Source organism: Natrix helvetica (assembly GCF_964273705.1).
Source record: "Natrix helvetica genome assembly, chromosome: 5".
Taxonomy (NCBI): Eukaryota; Metazoa; Chordata; class Lepidosauria; order Squamata; family Natricidae; genus Natrix; species Natrix helvetica.
The window spans coordinates 36230172-36254544 of record NC_138551.1 but is presented as its reverse complement, the minus strand read 5'-3'; the positions used below and the strand labels follow the sequence as shown (position 1 = coordinate 36254544).

At 43.5% G+C, this 24373-nt stretch overlaps 1 protein-coding gene across 2 annotated transcripts; it reads right to left on the bottom strand.

Moving 5' to 3' along the window:
- Positions 1–1056: 1056 nt before the first annotated feature.
- FAM124B (family with sequence similarity 124 member B) lies at positions 1057–19813 on the bottom strand. Of its 2 annotated transcripts, XM_081956379.1 has the most exons (4): positions 19660–19793; positions 18663–18815; positions 3421–4163; positions 1057–1865 (listed from the first exon to the last, which is right to left on the bottom strand). In XM_081956379.1, exons 3-4 carry the CDS (start codon positions 4150–4152, stop codon positions 1209–1211), a joined length of 1389 nt encoding a protein of 462 aa, XP_081812505.1. In that variant the 5' UTR covers positions 4153–4163; positions 18663–18815; positions 19660–19793; the 3' UTR covers positions 1057–1208. The 2 variants fall into 2 exon arrangements, with proteins under 2 accessions (XP_081812505.1, XP_081812504.1); XM_081956378.1 differs by lacking the exon at positions 18663–18815 and having other exon boundaries at positions 19660–19813.
- Between the last annotated feature and the right edge of the window lie 4560 nt (positions 19814–24373).

Genomic DNA, 24373 nt, shown 5'->3' with positions numbered 1-24373 from the left:
CCATTCTTCTTATAGTTACATATAATTCCGAATATAGCTCAGCCTTCTGATTGTATATCTAAGTTGTCTGATACACAGGTTGAGAAATGGATACATGTTACTTAACAAGCTCAGTGTTTCCTGATCTCTAGAACTCATTATCAAGTATCATCAGCTAGACAGAAGCAGCTCACAATTTAAGTAATATTAATACAGTAGTCACAACAGTAGTACTATGTTTTCCATCAAGGTGCAAAAACTGTGCTCCAGAAGCTTTGATACAATGTCCACAGCAATCTGGAAAAATTGCTACTCGGTTTCAATATGAATGTAATGAAAATAAATGAACAGTAGAATAATCAGATTATCTTAAAGAAGTTGACATATTTAAATTATGCTTAATGAAATGTAGCATTTATCCTTGCCTTAGACATGTTGTCTAATCTTGCCCATTCTAAAAAGTGTAGCTTTTGGATTGCCATTCAGAAGCCAGATTGACAGTGTGCCCCTCTGCTTTATAAGTTGCATTTTCAACAATGGAAAGACATCAGTTCCAAAGACCCAAAGTTGCATTTTCATACTTTTGCCATCAAGATGGAGTACAGGAAGCATGGGGAAAATGAGGACAGGCTTAGCATAGTAATGATGGCAAAATTAAAATGGCTAATGTGTTTTCTATATCTTTAAATTAATTTCTATGGTATGGGAAAAGTGAAGCTTGAACCTTCATGATTTCCTGAATGTGTCCAAGTATTTTCTTGGTGGCAATAATTTTTACATTGCTCTCTTCTAGGATATTTCTTGGAGGTCCTATCCAAGAATGAATGAGGTCAGATTCTGATGAGCTTCTTAGATGAGTCAAAATTAACTAAAGCACTTTTCTTATCATCCCAACTTGATGTCTCCCAAATTTCTTTTAGGCTTTCCTAGGTTTGTGGTTTTGTCCTAGATTTTTAGTGAATTTCTGTCAGTTCATGTGGTGCATTAAAATGAATGGCTTCTTCCAATCTATTGCACAATGTTGTCCAGTGCATGAAATTTATATTGCAAACTTTATTCTCTTCTTTCCGCCCCCCCCCCCCAAGTATTTTTATAAATCTTTCTTTGTAGCACTAATATAAAAAGATAGCATAGCATTGACTGCTAGATTATTTATACAGAAGCATAGATCAATTGGACCTTCTGATATTCCAAAAATATGGCAGTAAAAGATACACCGAAGTATCAAATCATATAAAAAACTCTTCATCTTTCTCATTCCCATCACTTTCTCCTGATGTGCTCAGCTGAAAACGACTAAATCCTGATCTTTTATTAATTTCAGCAAGATGCAAAGACAATAGAGAGTTCCTGTCATCAGAACCCAAACCTGCTCCCATAAAAGAACTGTTTGGTGCCTGGGAAGGAAGAAGTTCTTTTTGTAAGTCCTTGGAAAATCTGTTTAGGGGAGAGTTAGCACATTTAAAAGGTGCTACTCTCTTGCCTGTGTCAACATTAGTTTCTTCCTCCTCCTCTGCTTTGTTCTCGCGTAGCCAGAGCTCATGGCTGGAATGTCTCAATTTAGTGCCCAGTTTCATTGGGGAAGGGCTTAGATCTTGCAAAGAAGAATGCGCTATATTATACAAACTTGAGGAAGAATTAAAGCTGCTTTGTGAAGGGATGAAAAGACGTGCAGGATTTTGAACCATCCTCCTTGAGGATTTGTTTTTATTTTTCATGGCTCGAAGTGTCCGGTTTTTCTGCTGAACAGCTGTTCTGGGAGCCATTGAAGGTACACTGGAGCATAAATCACAGCAGTAATGGGGAGATCCTTTCTCATCAGTGCTGTTGCGCCAATTAGGAATTAGAGACTGAGTTCCATTGTGCTTTGAGCCTCTGCTCTGAACCTGTAGGGAAAAAAATAAATTAACTGCATCTTGACAATAGTAATAAAGTCAGATCTACACCTATAGATCTTACAAAATCATCAACCACAAATCAGTAATTAAAGAGTTCTACACATACCTAGCCTTGAATGTCAGTATAAAACTTATCTGAACCTGTCAACATGAGCTTCACATTTTAGTGTATATTCTGGCTATGCTTCAGTAAAAACTAAGGGATTATATATATCTTAAATGTAATAGGAGATAGTATGACAGGTACAAATACGCAGCTAAGATGGTCCCACAGCCCAGCAGAAGACTAAAGGATCCTATGAATCTATGTGTTCTGACCCAGGCTTCCTTAAAAAGCAAGAAGTAGAGTCTTGGTCCCGGCAAAACCCCTTTTATTTATATGACTGTGAATTCCTTTCATTCACAGTCAGCAAGGCTTAGCAGTCTTTCAGAGGAATATTTATAAACACAAACCTTATCTCATTTGGAGAGTTGCCAAATAACTAGCTTCCAAACACAGTGCAGGGCAAAACATGGCACAGAGTCTCTTATAGTCACAAATAGAATTTTCCACTCTTGAAACTACCGAATGAACGAATTGTTTCCTGCAAAAGCCCATTCCCCATTCGCTCCTCTTTTGTTTCCTATGAGAGGGGCCAATCACTTGCAAGGTGTGGCTTTATTTCTAAATCAACCCTGCTTTCTTAGTTGTTCTTATCTTCTGGCAGCTCTGCGCTCACTGGGAACAGGCTCCAGCTGTTCCTCTGCCTCACTGCTATCTATCTGCCAAATATCAGGAAATAAGAGTTGGGGTGGGTGGGGAGGCAGAGAAAGTGGAACAGTAGTGGGAATAATTAAGTAAACAAACACTGAAAAGATATATAATCACAGCATGGCTGGCTGGGGAATTCTGGGAGTTGAAGTCCACAAGTCTTAAAGTTCCCAAGTTTGGACACCCCTGGTCCACTTGTTTACACGTTTATGATATTTTTTAAAGACCTAATTCCAGGCATGAACATCCACTTTACATGTTATTGGATTTGTTGCCAGCCACAAGCCTACTGAAGTCCAGGTGGCTTTTTGAAGGATTTTATTTGTCTTTTAATGACTGCATAGTAAGACAAAATGTTAAAATGTTTGATTCATATATAATTGCAAAGAGCATTAATATTTTGCCATTGCAAATCAGCTGCAACATTCAGAAAGTTTGGCTTTGAATGCTTTCTAAACTCATAACCACATGCAATTTAAACGGAAATACCATCTGTATCTCTAAAAGTTTTCAGAAGAATCACATCAGGTTTTCTGGAAGATATTCTTGCCTCAACACTTAAAAATATGTTTAATCAATCAATAATCAACCAATGGGACAAAGCGGTGGTTTCTTATGCCAATGAACAAAATGCCTCTACAATCACTCTGCACAGTCATACCAAGTATCAAATATATCTGTGAAATAAATTATCCGTGTAAACAGCAGTACCAGCTATTGCATCCATACTAAGGACAATACAAAAACTCTATCATCATGTCTTTTGGTATCTATTGCAGTAACAACAAGTACCTGCAGCAGGATCTTATTTCCTTCATAGTCTTCTGTTTGCCACCTAGTATTGCTTATTGGGACACAGGGATTGGGCAAAAGTGGAACCAGCTCTCCAATTTCATACACTTTGAACTGTAATACTGAAGATTCCTTCAGTTCAACACTCATCCCCAAAGGCAGCTGCTTCAAGCAGAGCTGAACCACAAGGCTCTGTGTTGTGTACAGTAGAAAAGCACAGAAGCCACTTTTTTGGACAGATGCTTCTTTCTGCAGGATTGTCTCATAAAGCCTTACTGCATCCTCATAATTATCAAAGCTACAATAGAGAGTGACACGCAGGATTTCCATGCCATAGTGAACTTGTCTCAGGCCCCATATTGGCATATGCTCATCCAATCCATAGAAGTCCTGATGATCAAGAGCATGGAGGGGTAGCTTCCTGTTGGGACACTCAATGTGGACAGGCTGCCATGGAGGATGTTGGAAGAAGTCATGGACCTGAAAAAACCGTTCTTCTCCAAAGTCCTCATGCAAAAAAAGGAGCACAGAAGTACTAGGAAACCTGGAACTCTTTTGGCGGTATGTCTCATAATACTTAATTGGAGAAGGGCGTTCTGAGACAAGAAAGAGGCGAATGTCCAGGCAGATCCATTCTTGAAGTTGGTCAAGAGCTTGTTGCAAGTGTATTGCATGTCCAGTGTTTGCAAGCAGGTGTACAGTCATCCTCATGGAATCTCCTCTCACATCCATTGCACTGTGACCTTCAAATACAAGTAGTAACATAATCAGTGATTTATTGATTTCAGGATTATATATGTACAATAGCCATGTTTTAAAAAAATAAAACTCACTCTTCCCAGCTAATTCTCCTTTGAGCGCTTCTCTAAGCTTTACAAATGTCTGTACAATGCAGAACTCAAATAAAATTTTATCTTGATTTATTATTTATATATTATACCTGAAGTTCCAGTAGTGGAAAGAAGGACTATACAATAACATACAGTAAGATCTCCTTTCTTTTAAATCAAGCAAGAGTTAATATACTATACAATTTCAATGATTTCAAATGCCCTGCATCCTTCTTCAAAGGAGATGTGTGTTTGTGTGTGTGTGTGTGTGTGTGTGTGTATGGATATATATCTGCATCTACATCTATATATCTGCCTATATTATATAAATGATCAAGTGAAATCTTGCCAGTTTCAGAGAAGTAATCGGATTGCCTGGATCCTGCCATTATATTATGTAAATACAAGGTGATGTTTGCATTTTAAAGGCCCAGGTCCCCCCCCCCCACATCTGTGTGTGCATGCCCACTTTACAAAGGCAGCAATCTTCCTGTGACAACACCCTTCCTGGGCTTGTGCTGATAAACCATTCTTTTTTAAAAAGAAAGGAAATTGGACAATTGCAGAGAGTCAAAGTGAATACCAAAGATAACAGGAAGAATGTCAGTCAGGAAAGACAAGACGTGAAGGAAACAGATTCTAAATGCCAGTTTGACTAACTGCTGCTCCTTAGAATGCCAATTGGCTCTGTTCCACTTATTCCAGGGGCTTGTTTTATCACACTAAAGAATGGAACATTTCTGCCTTCTGAAGAGGTTTGTGACCTAGTTACCAGTTCATGGATTTGGGATCAACTTTGAAAATGCAAAACATTCTAATATGATATTTCAGAGCTATAGCTGCTTTAGAGAAGCTGAAACAAAACTAGCTATGGATGAGGTAGTTCCAGTTCATGGGAAGTGGTCATCAATCATGTGAGCATGTATTTAAATAATACAGAATAACAGAGTTGGAAGGAATATTGAATGTTTATGAAAATTCTCAGTCATCCAGGTCATGGTTGTCCCAAAACTGCTTTTTCAAAAGTTCTTGGAGGTCTTCTAGTTCAATCCCCTTGTCAAGCAGGAAACTCTATACCATTTTCAATCTCTTCTTAAACACTCCAGTATTGCAGCACCCATAACTTCTAGAGGCAAGTCATTCCATAGACAAGAACACATTGATAGGAAAAACAGCTTGTCCACAGTTAAGTTTAAATAAAAGTTCAATTTCCATAACAACAACACTGTTTTAAAGCTGTTTATCTCCTAATATAGTCCTAAACTATAGTTTCCTTGCTAAACCATAGTTTCAGAAATCATAGTTATTTACTTTTCTTAAATAATCAAATGCTTTCCTTGCATTATAATCTTAGAATCACTTGGGGTGGGGTGGGGCATGACCCATGGATAGCAAATCTAGTTTCATTTTAAAGGGCCATATTTGCTTTTTAAAATGAAAATTTCCTGGATATTACAGCAAGCATGAACGAAGATTTAAAGCAAATAATATATGCACATGATCCAGAGCAGTATTTTAGTTGAATAATCTACAATTGATCCTTACCCAAGATGGGATAATTCTAAAGGACTTTTTAATGATACCACCCGATTCTAGAGCCAATGGGTTTTTATAATCACCAAGATATCTCAGTGGTACATAAAACTAGTGGTTTAAGTATCTGTTAAACCAATAGTGGACAAACCTTTTGAGTAATCCATAGATGTGCTATGTTATGATTGCTGGAGCTTAAGCAAACAATGAACAAGTTTTGTTTTTGTCTTTCTCTATCTCTTTTCCACTAGGCTATGGGGTAGGTCTTGTCAGAGGTAGAAACTATTTCCTTCTAGAGCAGGGGTGTCCAAAGTTGGCAACTTTAAGACTTGTGGACTTCAACTCCCAGAATTCCCCAGTGGCTGGGGAATTCTGGGAGTTGAAGTCCACAAGTCTTAAAGTTGCCAACTTTGGACACCCCTGTTCTAGAGGACTTTAAAAATTTAGCTGAGAACAATACTCTATGTTAAATTAATGAATTAAAAATAATATATAAAAAATTGGGGTCTCTCAAAAATTCTGCATGTCCCGAACTAATTTCACAGTGGCTTTTCTCTCAAAAGATTATGTTACCCACTTGTAAAGTAAATAGAGTAAAGGGGGATGTACTTCAATATCCCTCTTTTCAAAATTAAAATTGTAATTTTATACTGTATGTTTTGTTTTGTTTTACTAAAACAAGAATCATCAGTGGAATCGATCCAAAATTTTTAGAAGCAAGTAAATTATATTACTGTAGCTAATCTCCTTTCTAAATTGTAAAGGACATATAAAGAATTGTTTTGCTCATAATTCTGCTCTAATAATATACGTTTTACCATGTATTTTCCAGACTAGTCTAAAGAGCTTTAAAATCAAAAGACGTGGGCTGGGAAAAACCATGCTACATAACAATTATTCTATTACTCTTAATTATCACCTGCTCTGTTTTTCTGAACAACTTTCTCATGTGGGTGTATGCTAATGCTCTAGCTAACTGAAAACTCTAATTTGTCCATGAATGAATATTGCATGGTGTTTCATTTATTTTACTAGCAATTAATCAGATGGGTTCATTAAAGTTATGTCAAAATGTAATACTTCTAATGTCTTCATGCTTCATATAACCCGCCCAACACCCCCCCCCCCCAATTTTGCTAGGAATGATGAAAATACTAGTCTACGTTTTTAAAAGAGAAGAATACACCAGGTGGGCAGAAGCTGATTGGACTTTCAGTGAAGTATATTTTTTCACTTGCCACAATTTCTATTGCCAGGGAGCTCTTAAAAGCTTTAAATATCCTTTGTGTGTTTTTCACCATTCAATTCTATTTAGAGGAAAGTATATACATAAAAAGGGCATTGGTACTTACCTGACACACATCTTCTCATAGTGGGGGAGGAGTATCCAGGATGGGTTGACCTTGTCCTCTCTTGATTGGACTGAGTCAGATAAGCTCTTTTAGCCATGCTTTGGTCAGCAGGCTCCACCCAGTTATCGGAGAAGAACTCTATCCAACTCACTGTGTCATCCACTCTAGACTTTATTTTAGTTTCAAACCTTTATTTATTACTTCAACAGAACAGTTCAACAAATAACATAACAATTTCTCAACATAACCATATCAGGGAGGGGCTGGATACTCCTCCCCCACTATGAGAAGAGCCGTATCAGGTAAGTACCAACACCCTTTCTCCATAGTGAGGGGAGAAGTATCTAGGATGGGACGTACCAAAGCCTACATGTCCCTAGGGAGGGTTACACATTTGAGTATATGCCCAAACTTATGCCTGGTGAGGCGTGTTCCCCCCCTGCAAACTTATGCCTGCAACATCCTACGTCCGAATGAGGCTTCCGCAGAAGCAAAGGAGTCCAACTTGTAATTCCTCATGAATGGTGAGGGGGAGGACCCCGTGGCTGCCCTACAGATCTCAGATAGTGAGGCCTGCATGTCCCAGGCCGTCGAAATGGCCCCACTTCATGTAGAATGCGCTGTGATAGAGCTCGGTGTTTGCAGTCCCCGTGCCTGATAGGCAGAAGCAATACAGGTTCTTAACCACCTGCCTATCATGGTGGAGGTCACCTTGTTCCCCAGGGACCTCAGCTGAAAGGAAACAAATAGGGCTTCCGACTTCCTGTTCGGCCTGGTTCTTCTGAGGTACATCCTCAGAGCCCTCCTCATGTCCAAGGTGTGCCACTTCCTCTCTAATGGGTGAGAAGGGTCTGGGCAGAAATTGGGCAATATCAGCTCCTGCGAGCAATGGAAGCAAGAACACACCTTGGGTATGAAGGAGGGGTCCAACCTTAGCACTACCCTGTCCTGGTGGAACACGCAGAGATCTTCCCTGGTAGACAGAGCCTGCAGTTCAGATATTTTCCTGGCGGAGGTGATGGCCACCAAAAAGGCTACCTTAAGTGTCAGGAACTTCAGAGAGACAGTACATAATGGTTCGAACCGAGGGCCTGTCAGAGCATCCAACACCTTGTGTAAGTCCCAGGAAGGGTACCAGTGCACTGAGGGCGGTTTAAGATTGGAGCCCCCCCTGAGGAACTGCCTGACCCACAGATGGTGAGTCAGTGTGTGAGATTTACCGCACAGGAGTACCGATGAAATGGCCGAGACCTGTCTCCTACTTGTCTTGGGAGCCAACCCTCTGTCCAGCCCCACCTAAAGGAACTCCAGAACTTGTGCAACAGTGGCCCGGACCGGATCAAGGCCCCTAGAGATGCACCATGTTGAAAAAGCCCACCCTGTAGCACCGTAAATGCGCTCCGTGGAGGGTCTGCGAGCTGCCTGAATATTCTGTATAACCCTGGGGAAGAAGTGATCTTCCCTCAGGATGCTCCACTCAAGCGCCAAGTGGTCAACTGGAGCCACTGAGGGTCTGGGTGTTCCAGCGACCCCTGACTAAGGTAAATCCTCTCCTGGGGAATCCTCCAGGGCCAGTCCACTGAGAGGGATTGGAGATCAGCAAATCAAGGCCTTTGGGGACAGTGTGGGGCAATCAGTACTACCCCCTCCTGCAAGATTTTTTGTATGACCTTGGGGATCAGGGGTAAGGGTGGATAGGCATAGAGGAGCCCCGGAGCCAAGTTTCGCAGAGAGCATCTACCCCCTCGCCCCCCGTGTCCGGTATCTGTAGTAAAACCTCAGGAGCTGGGTGTTGAGAGGTGGCGAATAGGTCGACCTCTGGGCGTTCGAAGTGCTCTGCCAGCTCCTCAAGGCCATAGGCTATCTGAGGTGCTTCTGCATTTTCTCATAGTTGGACATCCAATTCTGAGTTTGTGGTAGGTTCAGGCATGGGGACCGGCCTGTCTGACCCTTTTGCCATGGCTAGAAGGGTGCTATTATTCTATGACTAGGACTAGCTCAGAAAATTTCTTGAATGTTGAATTCTTTGAGTTCAATTCACTTCTCGGCCACTAGGCTGCATTGCAGGACTTTGTAGATGGAGGCGCAGTTCATGTGTCAGCCACTAGAGTGCATTGCAAAACTTTGTAGATGCAGACACAGTTCACTGGTCAGCCACTAGAGTGTGTTGCAGGGCTTTGGAGATGCAGGCGCAGTTCACGTGCCAGCCACTAGAGTGTGTTGCCAGACTTTGTAAATGCAGGTGCAGTTCACATGTCAGCCACTAGAGTGTGTTGCAAAACTTAGTAGAAGTGGATGCAGTTCACTGGTCAGCCACTAGAGTGCGTTACAGGGCTTTGGAGATGCAGGTGCAGTTGGCCACTAGGGTGCTATGCAATGCTTTGGAGATACAGGCACATATCACTTGTCGGCCACTAGACGTTGCAAGTGTTGGCCTGAATACTGGATTGCAGTTTGTAGAGGAGCCACTAGTGGGTGCTGCTTGTGCCTACTGTTTGGAGTGATTGATAATGGCGCCTTCCTTGCTGTTAAAGGACGAAAGGCTGAGTCAATCTTGAGCCAGTGAAATTTGAACTGCCAAACTGCAGCTAGCAGTCAGCTGAAGTAGCCTGCAGTACTGCACTCTAACCCCTGTGCCACCTCGGCTCTAGTTGCCAAGGCTATTCTGCTGGTTAAATTTGTCAAGCTGACTTTCCAGTTTTGGAATTCCTAAGGGTCTTTACCCAAACTCGGAACCTGTCTTGGACCTGGCTAGCTTGGTACCTTCTATAGGGGTTGAGCCCTTCCCAAATAATTCATAAACAATAGTAACCAAGCCACAAGAGCATAACAATATCTTCAGCTGAACTACATTTGCCTTTTGGCCCTTTGGCTGCCCGAAGGCTTTGCACACACAAGGTAAGCCGATGTTGGGATGGTTGGGGCATCTTTATTGCCCCTCGTTGTCAGGACAACTTATCATTAAAGTTCAAAGGATTTCGGAGGTCGGGTCTGGGCTAGCTGACCTCTTTCTCATTCAAGTTTCATTTCCATGGAGATCTTTCCACAAGGCTTTTACAACCACTTAAGGAGTAAGGCTTGGAATCTGCATCAGGTTTCTCTTTCTTTCTTAGGCCACATGTGTTTGGCCTTAACAACAGCAGATCAGATTACATAGGTTGGGAAGGGGTGGGGTTGCTTTATCATGTGATTCCTGGATCCCTTCCCCTGGAGCTCGATTAGATGGAAACAAGGTCAATCTTGCTTTCAAACAAGGAGAGAGAGGAAGCATGTTTTTCTAAATCTGCAGGATCTGCTTTCTCGGTGTATCAGAGAAAAACAAAAACAGGCTTTTCAGAGCAGATTGAATCAGCTAGGTGGTAGAAGCTGCATTTCTCATGCAACCCTTGGTCCCTTTTTAACACATTTTCTTAATCACAACAGAGTCCTCATCTCAGGAGAGATAATCAGCCTTTCTCACTGAAAGGATGTTCCTCTTTGCTCCAAGAGGGGGTGGGGAAAATCCCAGCAGCTGATTTCAGTTAGACTTCAAACAGAGTTTGGGATTCAACTTCAATGTCCCTTTTACTCGAGGGGAGCTCAAATTAACCTCACTTTTATACTGTTCTGCCTCAGGTGGTTGCCCCCCCCCCATGCCTGAAGAGGTAGATGGGAGGCTTGAGGAGAATGCCCCGTAGTGAGGGTGACTGCCATCCCTGGATAGAGCCCCAGATGCCTGAGTTATCAATGGGAATCCTCACTTGCTGTGTCCCTTCCTCCTCTGTGATTGCATCAGGCTTCAGACCAGGGGGAGCCTTCTTGCTGATGGCCTTATGGCAGATGCGCCCTAGGGCTTTATGCCTCTGCCTTTCATCTTTAGAGGCAGGTTTGGGAGGCTTGGAGCTGGAGCTTGCCTCTTTAGCCGTCCTGGAGGAGGTGTGCTTCATTTTGCTCTTTGCCTTGCCGTCCTAACCCTTGGATGGACCTTCAGGGGTAATCTCTAACCTGATTGGAGGCTCTTCTGCCCCTCCAGTGGGGCTACCGGCTTTAGAACCAAGCACTTGATTCCTGCCTGTGTCCTCCGAGCTGCGGGAGTCCGCCATCTTGGGCCACGTGTGGACTCTCCTCCCCCTTCTTTTCAAATGGTGCTGCGCGGCAAATACAACAGCCCTGCTGGTCAGGGCTTTCAAAAAGCGGTTTGTGCTACTAAGAGGTGCTGGTCAGAGCTTTGAAAAACGGCTTGTGCTACTAAGAGCTGCCGCCTTTCTCATGTGGCCTCCTGCTGTAAACAGCAGCTCACTGAGAGCCTTGCTGCCCCCTCCTCCAGCTGCTTTCCTTTCTCTTCCTTAAAGGGAAAGTTTTTCCTTAAAGGGAAGACCTTCTTTAAAGGGAAAGCCTCAGCAGCGATCTGAGCCTCATTGCCCTGTCTGGGCTTGTCCGGCTAGTCAGGCACTCAGAAAAGGATTGATTAGGGCTTGTATAAATCGTGATAGCAAGGTTGCCGGAACACAGGATGACGAAGTCCGAGGTGTCGAAGGGAATCCTCACCTGGAGGGAGGGGTTCCCTTCTGCAGCCCTGCCAAGTAATCTTTCCTCAGGTTCCAGGTCAGGGGGGGTGTTCTTTCCTCAGGTTCCAGGCCGGGGGGGGGGGTTTCTTCCTGTTGCTGGCCTTGTGGCAGATGCGCTCCAAGGCTTGGTGCATCTACCTTTCATACTTGGAGCTAGGCTTGGGGGGTTTGGATCCACAGCCTGCCTCTTTAGCCCTCTTGGTGGAGATATGCTTTCTTTTGACCTTTGCCTTGCCTTTGGCAGATGCCTCCAAGATGGTTTCTAACCTTTTTAAGGGCTCTTCAGCTGGTGGGGTTGCTGGCTGAGTGTTTGGCTTCTGCCGGCCTCCTCTGAGTTGCTGGGGGGCACCATCTTGGACCACGTGGTTTCAAAATGGCTCCTGGCTCCAAATGCAAAAAGCTCCTCTTCCTGGGAGCCCGTGGAAGCGGCTTGTGCCTTTGCAGGCTGCCGCACGGCTTCTGCTGCCGCTGGGGGCTCTCTCTCACCTCCCCCTGCCTCCCGCAGCTCTTTCTGAGCCTCTCCGGCTCTCACCTTGTTCTTTGGCAATCGCTGCTAGCGTGGGCGCTCGGGGACATTTTAAAACTCCACAGTTTGTCACTCAACCCCTGAGCGGAGTGGTGGAGCGCTCTAGCACCCTTAGAGCCTCCTTGGGCGTCACCCTTGCTGCAGAGGCATCTGCGGAGCTTGCTTGCCTGCCTTTGGTGAGAGTCTTCATTTAGTGCCCTGGGTCTCGCTCTGTGACCTGGGCTGCATGCTGACTTAGCAGTTGCTGCGTGGGCTTTCTACCCCCGCTGGGGGTTTCCTCAGCCTCTAGTGATTGATCAGGCAGCGTGGAGGCAATTTCAATCGCTTTTGCAGCAATTTAAAATTTTTCCTTTAAGTTTCTTCAGGATCTCAGGATGAACACATCTGTCCGTTGATGGACTGAGTCGATAACTGGGTGGAGCCTGGTGACCAAGGCATGGCTAAAAGAGCTTATCTGATTCAGTCCAATGAAGAGAGGACAAGGTCAAGCCATCCTGGATACTCCTCCCCTCACTATGGAGAACAATATAAATTACTTTGATTTCTTACATTACATACACCTGTTATTTTTGCCATCAAATTTCTTAGCTATTTGCTTCAAAAAATATCTTGTTTAAAGAACTGCGGTACTTGCATACTAACAGATAATACTCTAAGAAGTGAAATACAAGACATGAAAAGGAATACCTTATTTTCTAAATCAGATTTTAACATATTTTAAAAAGAAATATTGTACCTTTTGAGCAATACTGTTTAAGTTCAGTCTTTGGTTCAACCTCTTATTTATGCAGAAAAACGGAAACAGTTGGAATGTTTTCTTCTCTTTTACTCATCATGCAATCACATGCTGCAATCTAGTAGTTTATGCAAAATAGCTTAATTGGATATTCTGAAAACTTGCATTTCAAAATAGAATTAAATGATTCATTAAAATGTATCTTAGTTTAACATCTTCAGCAGTCAATAAGAATATCAATCTAAGAGATGTGCACATCATCCACTAAAATATGATGAGCAGTCAGAGAATTCTTAAAATCGCATCTGTACCAACATTCAGCTTTTGTATTTTAATGTCAATCAGGAAACTGAAAAAAATCAGGACTAGATTTCCCAAAGACTTTTTTTTGAAAAAGGCATAATCTCTATAGTTTTGTTTTCAAAGTGTTCTTTGTGCCACACAACTGTGCCTTTAAATTCAACAGCCTACTCAGAAATACAAATTCAGAGCAAGAAATAGCTGATAGCTAAAATGCAAATTATCTACAGCATATAGTAATGAAAACCAAGGAGCACAGTAAAAAGAACGAGACTAAAATTATATATCAAGATTAAATAATAACAGGTATTAAAACTAGTCTCAGAATTGATAATGAAGATATTAAACTGGGAGATAACATTTATGATTAACCATTAACTGTAAATGATCTAGTAGTTAAAAACTACTTTTGATAACAGATTTGTAAAGTAGTAATGAAGGCCTTGGGAAAATATTCAAAATCCAAAATCCAAAAATCCCACAGTCTTGGGAACAATCCTGATTTGGCAGATATGATTAAAACATGTCGAGGTATAGGAACAGCCTCTTATCAAACCAATTTATTGGTGGCCGCTTTATCGCAAGGCAGCAAGTCTCAAGGAAAGTGTTACAACTGTGGCAAACCTGGTCATTTAAAAAGGGAATGTTGAAATTCAGGGGGGGGGGGATATGTCTGCAGCATCCCGCGGCCCTTTCCATCAGGGGTCAAAACCAAAAGCAGGCTGGTCTCTGGCCCCGGTCCAAATAGAGGCAATAAATCAACAATAGAAAATACTCCTGCAGCTACCAGAGATAGTGCTGGCATTGATTTGATGTTGCAGAAGGAAATGAAATTTAAATTTCCTGGGGTGGTTCAAGTAGTTCCATCTCAATTATCAGGTCCCCTACCAAAAAGGTACGTAGGGCTTGTTCTTCCGCGGTCAAGCATGGGTAAAAAGGGTATTTTTGTTATTCCTGGGGTGATAGATACTATACTGGCATTATTTATATTCAATTGTGGACCAATTTGCCCCAAATTTTGCCCATTTACACTAGTCCTGATCAACTCCTACATTTGCCTTATTTTGTCCCGGGGGAGAGCCAAAGGACAGAGGGGAAGGAGGCTTCAGTTCTACTAACCCGGCCACTTCCATCATAGCTACTGTCAAAACCCCGATGACATTTCAATGGCCTCGTCAGATCATTGTGCTGCAGGGTAAGTCCTTTGAAGGAATTTTGGATACTGGAGCGGATGTTTCAGTGATCTCTGCCAAGCAGTGGCCTGTCACCTGGCCAACTGAGCCTTGTCCAAGTGTGTGGGGTGTGGGGTGTAGTCAAACTGCGCGTCAAAGTGCACAATTTCTTTCAGCTACTTGCCTAATTCAGATTTGGTCATTCAGGTCTTCCCTTTTATATTACATATTCATGTCAGCCTTTGGGGATGTGACCTGCTCAGTAAATTGGGTGCCACCCTTACTTTGGAAGACTAAGGCTACTGCCCTTCTTTAACTTGGCTGGTTAAAAAGCCTGTGTGGATTGATCAATGGCCCATGTCACATGAAAAATTGGCCTCCAATTTACAAAATCACACTGCTATTAATTATTTGCTTCTGCGCCAGCATTTGGGTTGTGAAAGTTTCGAAGGAATATGTTGTTTTAACCTTTCAGATAAATCATGAACCATCCAGCACCGGCTCAATATTTTACACAATTTAACCTCTGATTTGAAAATTGATTCTTTAGGATCTTGGTGGGAAAGCCTTTGGGCTTGGTTGCCACAGGCTTATTGGGAAATGTCCTACATTATTTAGCCATTATTTGTGCTATTTTGATTGGTGGATGCTGTTTTATTCAGTGTCTTCCTTCCTTTTGCAATATATGTATCACAGCTTTTTGCCCTAAACCTCCTCCCACACAGCCTCAGGGTCAGGAATATGCTCTGTATAAGCAACACAAGGATGTTCCTCTCCTGATTATGACCCCTCTTACAATACCTTGTCTAACAAAATAGAAAAGAGTGAGATGTAGAGATAGAGGTCATATAAAGATTACGTAGAGGCAGTGCGCAGCAAACTGCTGTGCCTCAGTAACTGTTTACCTCAAATGTCTATGAGCTCACCTAATTAGCACCACCAGGGAGCACCAGGAACCATCAAGATATGCGAGACTCTACCTTGGCTGGGATGTTTTTAAAGATTGACAAGGAGAATACACCAATAATGATGCTGTTGCTATATACTCTTTGCTGCTTGTTAAATACTGCAGTGCTGAGGAGCCTCGGTGGGCCTTGGATAGACGGGACACCTGGCCCGGTGCGGAGAGCCGTCCATCATGGGAGCGGAGCGAGGCTGGAACGGGGCCGCCTCTCGCCTGCGGCGAAGCGCGCTTTCACGCGGAGCCCTGTGCTAAATCATTCATAGACGACCTGATTGTTAAAACTGTATAAAAAGCAATAAAGTCTGCGAAGGCAGAGAGACATTTTTGGTACCCTGTTATGACTGGTTTCTGAATCGATCACTGGAAAAATCTAGAATATAGTCCATCCCCTTGCTCAAGCAGGAGACCTTATACCATTTCATACAGGTATGAAAAATCTTATTAAAAATCTCTAGTGATGTAACATCCACAACTTCTGATTGCAAGCTGTTCCACTGGTTAATTGTTCTCACTGTTAGGAAGTTTCTCCTTAATTCCAGGTTGCTTCTCTCCATGATTAGTTTCCATACATTATTTCTTATTTGGCCTTCTGGTGCTTTGGAAAATAAGTTGATCTCATCTTCTTTGTGGCAACCCTTTAAATACTGGAATACTGCTATCATGTCCTGACAAGTCCTTCTTTTCTCTAAAATATCAAATTCCTGAAACTGTTTTCATCTTTTTATCTCCAGGCATTTAATCATCTTAGAATGGACTCTATTATAACATCTATGAATGCTGTAGATCCTATAGAGGATCTATCTCTGTGGTTATTAAAAGGTGACATTAATCTAATGATTCTTAATCCAGTTTCAACCTAAGCATATCCACTGAAGAAGCTCTCTTGAGCCATTGCCATAGTTGCTCTTCAGTAGTTTTTCCTTACTTTAAGTTGGCCTCTGCCTTCTCATATGTTAAGACCATTCTTCTATGATCCGAAACTGAGCAAGCTAGAATAGGTATTGATCTGTCTTTATATGTTTTCCCTTTAGATCTTTAAACAGTCATTTTCCCCCTCAAAGTTAAATGAGTTACCATCATCTCTCCACATAATATTTAGCCCCAAGATCAACTTCATTGTATTTCTCTGCATTTGTTTTCTTAAAATATAATACCCAGATTGGAGTTTGTATGATCAATGCAAAATAGAGAACTATTTATAGAGCAGTACAAAATTGCAATCCATTCATATTGTTTAAATTTTTATTTATATTTTCCCACCCAAGTTTGCATCATCTGGAGATCTAATAAGCATTCACTCATCTAAGTCATTAATAAAAATAATCAAGAGTAAAGGACTCAAATTTGTGGCAAAGATCAAATTGTTATTCCCAGTATGATAAGGAGCTATTAATGCTCTTCGATTATCATTAGAGTTTGTCCCAGTCAACCAAATGTTTAAACTGTCTTTAGTATATTTATTCACCTATCAAACCCTTTCTAATGACCTGGGAGAGGCAGATATTGTTGTCTGTTGGTGTTAAAGGTATTGTCATATATTATAAGCTTTTCCAAGTAAAGCTACCTTTTGCTGTTGGATGATGATAATTTTTGTCAATGCCAGTGGGTAAAAATGGTGTTCCAGATGTTTTGCACCCAAGATAATTTTCATTATTGGTAGTATTTTGCTTTCTCTTGCCAGTCATTCTAATTCTATTTGCAAATCTTTGTATTTTAAGATTTTCTCAATTTTTTTCTTTTCTATTTTGCTGTCTCTAGGTACTTCCATGTAAACTGTAGCTTTATTAGCTAAGAAGATAATCATAATGAATCTCAAATTGAACACTATAGGCATAATATCCAAATTCAGTGGAATCAGAAACATTTCTACTAAAGGACAATGGAGAAGCTTCAGTGAACCAGACAACACCTGACAACAAAGAAACAATGCAGTTCTGGGTGCAACTATGGGACAACCCAAGGAGATACAACAAGAATGCAGCTTGGATAAAGGAGGTGAATAAAATAAAAAAGGTGAAATGAAATAACATGTAATAACTGAATAACTAAAATGGTATAGAAAAAGACAAAGATCAAGAATTGATCAGCATCATGTGGAGATGAACTACATAATTTTTTGGTTGAAACATCTGACTTGTCTAATCCATTTGTGGCCAAGCAGTTTAACAACATACTACAGAGGTGAAACTGAAGATTGGTCAACATCTGGTAGAATCTATATGATAGTGAAAGATCCAGCAAAAGGGGTAGCAGAGGCAGTTACAGACCAATTATCCACTTATCAAAAACTTTCAAATTGCTAACTAATCTGTAGCTGATAAAGTTCAATAGCATCTAGCCGAAAACAAGCCCTTTCCACATGAACAGAAAGAAAATTGCCCGCACAGCAGAGGAACAAATGATCAACTCCTAACTGACAAAATGATTTTGTAAAACTGTAAGAGAAGGAAGACCAACTTGAATGTAATGTAGCTTGGATTGATTACAAGAAACCATTCAACTCCCTGAGATGTCTGGACAATCAAATGCCTAGAAATAAGAGTCAGTAGAAACCCGACATTTACCATATTTTTCAGAGTATAAGATGTACCCCCCCCAAAAAAAGTGGGTGGAACTGTCTGTGTCTCTTATACAGCAAATATAGGAGGGGAAGGGGGTTTGTGCTGTGCCAATCAGCTCTTCTAGAATGGGCCGTGGCGGCAAACAGGCCCCAGCGGCAGCAAACAGGTACTCGTTCATATAATCATTTCTAATAAATTGTGAACATGGAAACAAAACAAACCAGAGTTAAATGCATGGCTTTTCTCAAATATGTTAAAGTACAGGTAATCCTTAATTTACAACCACAATTAAGTCCAAAATTTCTGTTGCTAAGCAAGGTAGTTATTGAGTGAATTGCACCCCATTTTATAACCTTTTTTCACAGTTAAGCAAATTACTCCTTAAGTGAATTATGCAGTTGTTAAGTGAATCTGGCTTTGGCTTGTCAGAAGCCATCTGGAAAGGTTACAAATGCTGATAATATGATTCCAGGACAGTGCAAGGGTCATAAATACATGCCAGTTGCCAAGTGCCTGAATTTTGATCACATGATCAAGGGGATCCTGCAACAGCCATAACTGTGAAAACCAATCATAAATTGTTTTTTTTTTCAGTACCACTATAATTTCAAAGAGTCAACTGTTGTAAATTGAGGACTACTTGTAAGTGTAAACATAGTATCCCCTTCATGGTTTTTTTTCCAGCAAAAAAGCGGTCTAGCAATTATAACAGGTTCATTACATTTGCATGTTTCTCCTTCTGTGTTCCTTTTAAAATGACAAGCAGTCCAGACTTGTAAGGAGTCAAATGGCCCCTAAACTGTCAAATTATTAGTGAAAATATCTCAAATGCAAACCATGATCGGTTTTCTGTCCAGCAAATTGATTTCCACATCTATAAATTGGAAAAGAGGAAAAAAAGGGAATGTGTATAAACTGATGAAAAGAACACTGCTACAAGTAGGGGGTTTCTCCAGGAGAGGATGATGGTTTAGAGGATCCGCTCATACAATATTGCTTTACAACTGGAAAGACGGATTACTGTCCTTACTGCTTTCCATCTTCATTTAAAACTTATCATTACTTTATGTTACCCTCCCTCAGCCTGGGATTCTATAAGAAGGTTGGTCTACAAACATGGTTGTAGGGAGGTTGGACTATCACACCAAGGTGATAGACCAACTAAGGTTGGTCTATCACACCAAAATAGCTGTCGGATGCGGCTGGCTGGGAATTATGGGAACTGGTAATCCAAGGCGTCCGGAAGGCCGCATTTCTGAAGAAAGCCGACTTACACCGTCTTTCCCAATTGAAAAGTTATTGAAAGTTATTGCGCGGAGGGGGAGATGAACGGCGATGCAGAAAGGACACGAAGAAGAAGCCTGGGCAAAACTTGGCAAAACAAAGGAAGAAGTGAGCGGCTGCCAGGCTAACGCCAGTGGCGAACACCTCGGTTTGAAGTTGAACAGGCACATGAACTCCATGAAACGATAGGCCCCCTCAATTATAAAACGTCTAAATAAAATGATTTCTGCAATTGATGATCCCTAACCCTAACCCTAACCTCGTCTCCTCGGTCCTGCTCCGGCCGGTTCTGCCCAGCTGCAAATGAAGGGAGGGCAGCGTTACACGCCGGACGGCGACGGGGAGGATTGAATTTTTCCCCCCCACAAAAAGAGGCGCTGCTGGTGCTGCCTAGACTACCAAACAACAAGGCGCCTTCGCGAACAGCGTCCTACCTTCGCCAGCAGCCCCTCGCCCACTCCCCGCAGCCTCTACGTGGAAAGCATCTCGGGGCATCTTTTGAGGCTCGTTCGACGCCTCAGGCAACAAGTGAAGGGAGACGCTGCCCTCGCGTGCCCATCCGCTCTGCGGGTCCGCCTCTTCTGCGCGTCACGCCGGAGGCTTTATCCCCCCCCCCCCGCGAGGTCAGCGGCTGCTTGTCAAGGTAACAAGGTCTGAGAGAGGCAAGGGGAAGGCTGGGCGCTGGACACGGAAGGCGTCGGGACAGACCCGGAGGCCTTTGGCACCTCTAGGGGGAAGTTGGGAAAGGGCAGTTGCTGGGCGCTTGGCGTTGCTTTGGCGTGCCACGCGGAGCCAGGCGTTTCGATTGGTGGTTTTAGTAGGTTGAAGGTAGCCAGCCGATTGTGGTTTATCCCCCGGTTAAGCATGTTGTGGGAACACAGCCCCTCTGTGTTATGGCTTGTGAAACCACTTCTGATGAGCCAGTCCCAAACAAGTAGGCTTTGATAAGTAGCTTTTTTCGGTTTCCTTTTCTCTGGTCTGATTTTCAGGTTAAACTGAAATACTAAGTGGGAAAATGAATCGGTTTGAACAGGCGTATGAACTCCATGAAACGATAGGCCCTCTCAATTATAAAATGTCTAAACAAAATGATTTGCAATTACTAAAGGGTAACTCAGCTGAGGGGAAAAGTGAAAACCAAAGAGGGTGTGAGTAAAGTCATGCCTGCCGTCTGCGGAACTCTTAAAGGGGAAAGGTTCTGACAATGCAACACTTTTGCCTGTCTCACTGCAGGAGGCAGAGACACTGAGGGTAGCATAGCCCAGTATAGCAAAACAGAAGATGGAAGCCCTCTGATGAGTAGGGTCCAAATCAGGCCTGTACAACCTGAAGCTCCCAAGCAGCCTTGAGCTCTCCGCCCTCATTTTGTAAAATGTCAAATACACTGCTGCTGCTGTGTTTGTAGCCCTCCCCTTGCCACCCATCAGGCAGTTGATACCCAGATATTCCTTTCAGTCCACAATGGTTTTTAATTTCTCAGTGTGGCTTTTTCCTCTCTACAAGTTGAATAGCCTGATCTAAACTTTCCAAACCAAGGATTGCATTTAGCTTTTGAATGATATGCAAGTAATCTAATGGATAAGCCACCACATTTAAGCCTAAGAACTTAGGACATGTCTTGCACCATACCCCAAACCTCCAGGGGTTGTACAATCTTTGACCTCATATTATGCATCCTGCTTTAGAACAATCCATTTGAAGACGAAACTTTCTCATTTGTAAGAGCTTCATTATAATTGTCATATATAATGCAGAGCCCTTCTCACATTTGATTGTTCACTTAGTTTTTATCCATATAATTTCCACCGTGTTTGAAATATATATTGTTAAATCGGGGCAACGAGAGAACAGACTACGGACACGGAGTGACTTATCAGCTCTTTATTAATAGTAGTAGTGATCCAGCTTGCTCTGTGGTCGGAGGGTTCCCCTTTTATAGGGATCGGGTACGCCCCTCGACCAATCAGAACGATACCTGTTTCCCACTGTAGCAGCGGACCAGAGAGGAGACTTGCCTCGATATATGCTAATATCTAACACCCCTCCCCTCCTAGACGGAACGTTGCGGTAGGTAACATAGTCTTTTAGGTATGTTGGGGGTTGCCTTACTCGGGAGGAGCGTCATAGTTCTGGTTGGTCAGAAGTGGTTGCAGGATCGGATGCTTTTCCTGTTCCACGTTCTGAAGGTTTCGTGCCCTCGTAGCTGGGGCGTTCCGGAGTCTGCTCGGTTGCGTTGTCTGGGGGTTGCTCTGCTTCGTGCTTGCTTTCTTGTTCCGAGCTTGGTTCGCAGGTGTCGTAGTTTTCTATGATGGGGCTCTCGCGTGGCTGACTTTCTGTAGGCAGGAAAATCTCGTCTTCGTTTCGAAGGTCTGAGTGTGCTAGGCGACCCCGAAGTTGATCGATGTGCCTTTTCCAGTTCCGCCCATCTTCCAGCTCCAGCAGATACGATCGTGGACCCGTGATGCCAATGATCTTTGCCGGCATCCACAATGTTCCCCCTGCATAGTTGTGGGCGTATACGGAATCCCCTATGCTAAAAGACCGAATTTTGCTTGTGGAGTCTGGGGGAGCTGTGGCAGAGTAATGTGGGTGAAGACGGTCCAGGTGAGACCGTAAACGGCGGCCCATGAGTAGTTCAGCGGGGCTCCTACCCGTCGTTGCGCTAGGGGTAATATGCTGAATTAAGAGGTAATGGTCAATGCGTGTTTGCCAATCACCTGGACCCATCCTAGCGAGGGCCTCTTTTGCGAATCGCACCATTCTCTCCGCCTGTCCATTTGATGCCGGATGGAATGGCGCGACGAGGGCGTGCCGAATTCCCTGACCTGCTAGATATGTCTCAAATTGCATGGCCGTGAACTGGGGCCCATTATCGGAGACCAGGAGGTCGGGCAGGCCATGGGTGGCGAAAAGTCGCCGTAGAACCTTAATGACTGCCTCTGCCGTGGTTGAAGTCATTAGGACTACTTCTAGCCATTTTGAGTATGCATCCACAACTATAAGGAAAGTCTGACCTTGGAATGGCCCTGCGAAGTCGATGTGTATTCGCGACCAGGGTGCTTTAGGTTTCTCCCATTCTGTGGCGGGCGCTTCCGGGGGTGCTGGTCTCGATTCCTGGCATGGGTCGCAAGTGGCCACCCACTTCTCTATTTCTTTGTCCATGTTTGGCCACCAAACGTAACTTCTTGCTAACGCCTTCATCCTAACAATCCCCGGATGACCCACATGTAAAGCATCTAATACATTCCTACGTAAAGCATACGGAATAACAACTCGATCCCCCCACAATAAGCAACCTTGTAACACTGAGAGTTTGTCCCGTTTTGACCAAAACACTTTGAATTCCGGGCCCACGTTTCCCTTCGGCCACCCCCTCCAAACCCAAGTTTGAACTTGCTTTATTAAATTGTCTTTAGAGGAGAACCTTGCAACGTCGTATGAAGAAACCGGTCCAGAGTCCAAACAGTCAATGAGCAATACCGGTACTTCTGGAGTGGGGTCTGGCAGAATGTCAGGTAATGGGCAATGGCTGAGTGCGTCTGCGTGTCCGAGAGTGGAGCCCGGTCGATGAATCAATTTGTATGAGTACGCAGCCAGGAAAACAGTCCACCTGGTCATGCGTGGAGAAAGGGAGACTGGAGTGGGGCGGTTTCCCGCCAAAAGTCCCAACAGCGGTTTGTGATCCGTAATCAGTTCAAAATCGCGGCCGTAGAGGTATTCGTGGAAACGTTTTACTCCAGCTACAGCAGCCAGCGCTTCCCTGTCCATTTGGCTGTAATTCCTTTCGGCCGATGAAAGAGTCCTGGAGTAGAAGGCGATGGGTGCTTCTTTTCCGTCGGGCATCCTGTGGCTGAGGACTGCTCCAACTCCGAAGGGTGATGCGTCGCAGGTCAATACCAGCGGTAGGGTCTGGCTGTATTGGACAAGCAGTGAGTCAGTGGTGAGCAGGCGCTTTACTCCGGCGAAAGCTGCAGCTTCGGATCGTCCCCATTTCCATGGTGCGTTCCTCTGGAGTAGACGGTGTAGTGGCTCAGCAACGGTCGCCTTCTGCCTCAGAAAAACGCTGTAGAAGTTAAGTAGTCCGAGGAAGGCCTGCAACTCGGTCTGATTTCGTGGTGTGGGGGCGTCCTGGATCGCCTTAATTTTCTTTGAAATGGGGTGTATTCCCTGACCATCGATTCTATAACCCAGGAATTCTACGCTAGGCACGTTAATTTGGCATTTTTCCTTTTTGAGGCGGAGACCCTTTTCTCTGATTCTGGCCAAAACAGTTCTGACTCTTTTATTTAATTGCTCCTCGTTTGCAGCGGACACCAAGATGTCGTCAAAATAGGGGACGACTCCCGGTATCCCTTGCAAAAGTCGTTCCATGACGCTCTGGAACAATCCTGGGGCAATACTCACACCGAATTGTAGCCGGTTACATTTGAATGCTCCTCTATGCGTCACTATAGTTTGGGCCTCCGCTGTGGCGCTATCAACTGGCAGTTGCTGGTAAGCTTGTGCCATGTCTAATTTAGCAAATACCTTTCTTGGCCCCAACGAGTGCAATAAGTGCTGGACTACAGGCACAGGATATGCGCTCTGTTGTAGCGCGACATTAATTGTGCATTTATAGTCCGCGCAGATGCGGACTGACCCGTCTGGTTTGACTGGGGTCACGATGGGTGTTTCCCAGCGCGCGTGATCCACCGGCTCAAGGATTCCTTGCTCCACTAACTTATCTATTTCCTTATCTATTTTTGGGCGGAGTGCAAAAGGCACTCGTCTCGGTTTAAGTCGGATTGGCGCCACTTTGGGGTCTAAATTGAATGATATCGGTTTACCCACATACTTACCCAGACCGGGGCTGAACACATCCTCGAACTCCTTAAATATCTGTTCAGCGCTGCTGTTTTCCACGGCGTTGATTCCGGTGACTTCTAACCCCAGGGCTTCAAACCAATCAAGCCCCAGAAGGTTCTGTAATGGCGCGCTGGCGATGGTCACGGGCAGCTGGGCTACGATGTCCTTGAAACGGATCTGGAATGTGCCTTGGCCCACGATGGGGACTTGGTTCCCCTGGTAGTCTCGTAGCAGAACGTCTGGAGCGCGTAGTTGGCTCTTTCTGAGGCTAGGGATAGCCTGTTTCATGGATGCCCATGAAAT

What these genes read in the sequence shown, in the direction of transcription:
- FAM124B (XM_081956378.1), bottom strand. Translation starts at nt 19,720, where the DNA reads ATGCCCCGAGATGCTTTCCACGTAGAGGCTGCGGGGAGTGGGCGAGGG. An exon ending in GCGAGGGGCTGCTGGCGAAG is followed by an intron (nt 4,164 to 19,659) that starts GTAGGACGCTGT and finishes TTGTATTTGAAG; the next exon opens with GTCACAGTGCAATGGATGTG. An exon ending in GAAATAAGATCCTGCTGCAG is followed by an intron (nt 1,866 to 3,420) that starts GTACTTGTTGTT and finishes TTTTCCCTACAG; the next exon opens with GTTCAGAGCAGAGGCTCAAA.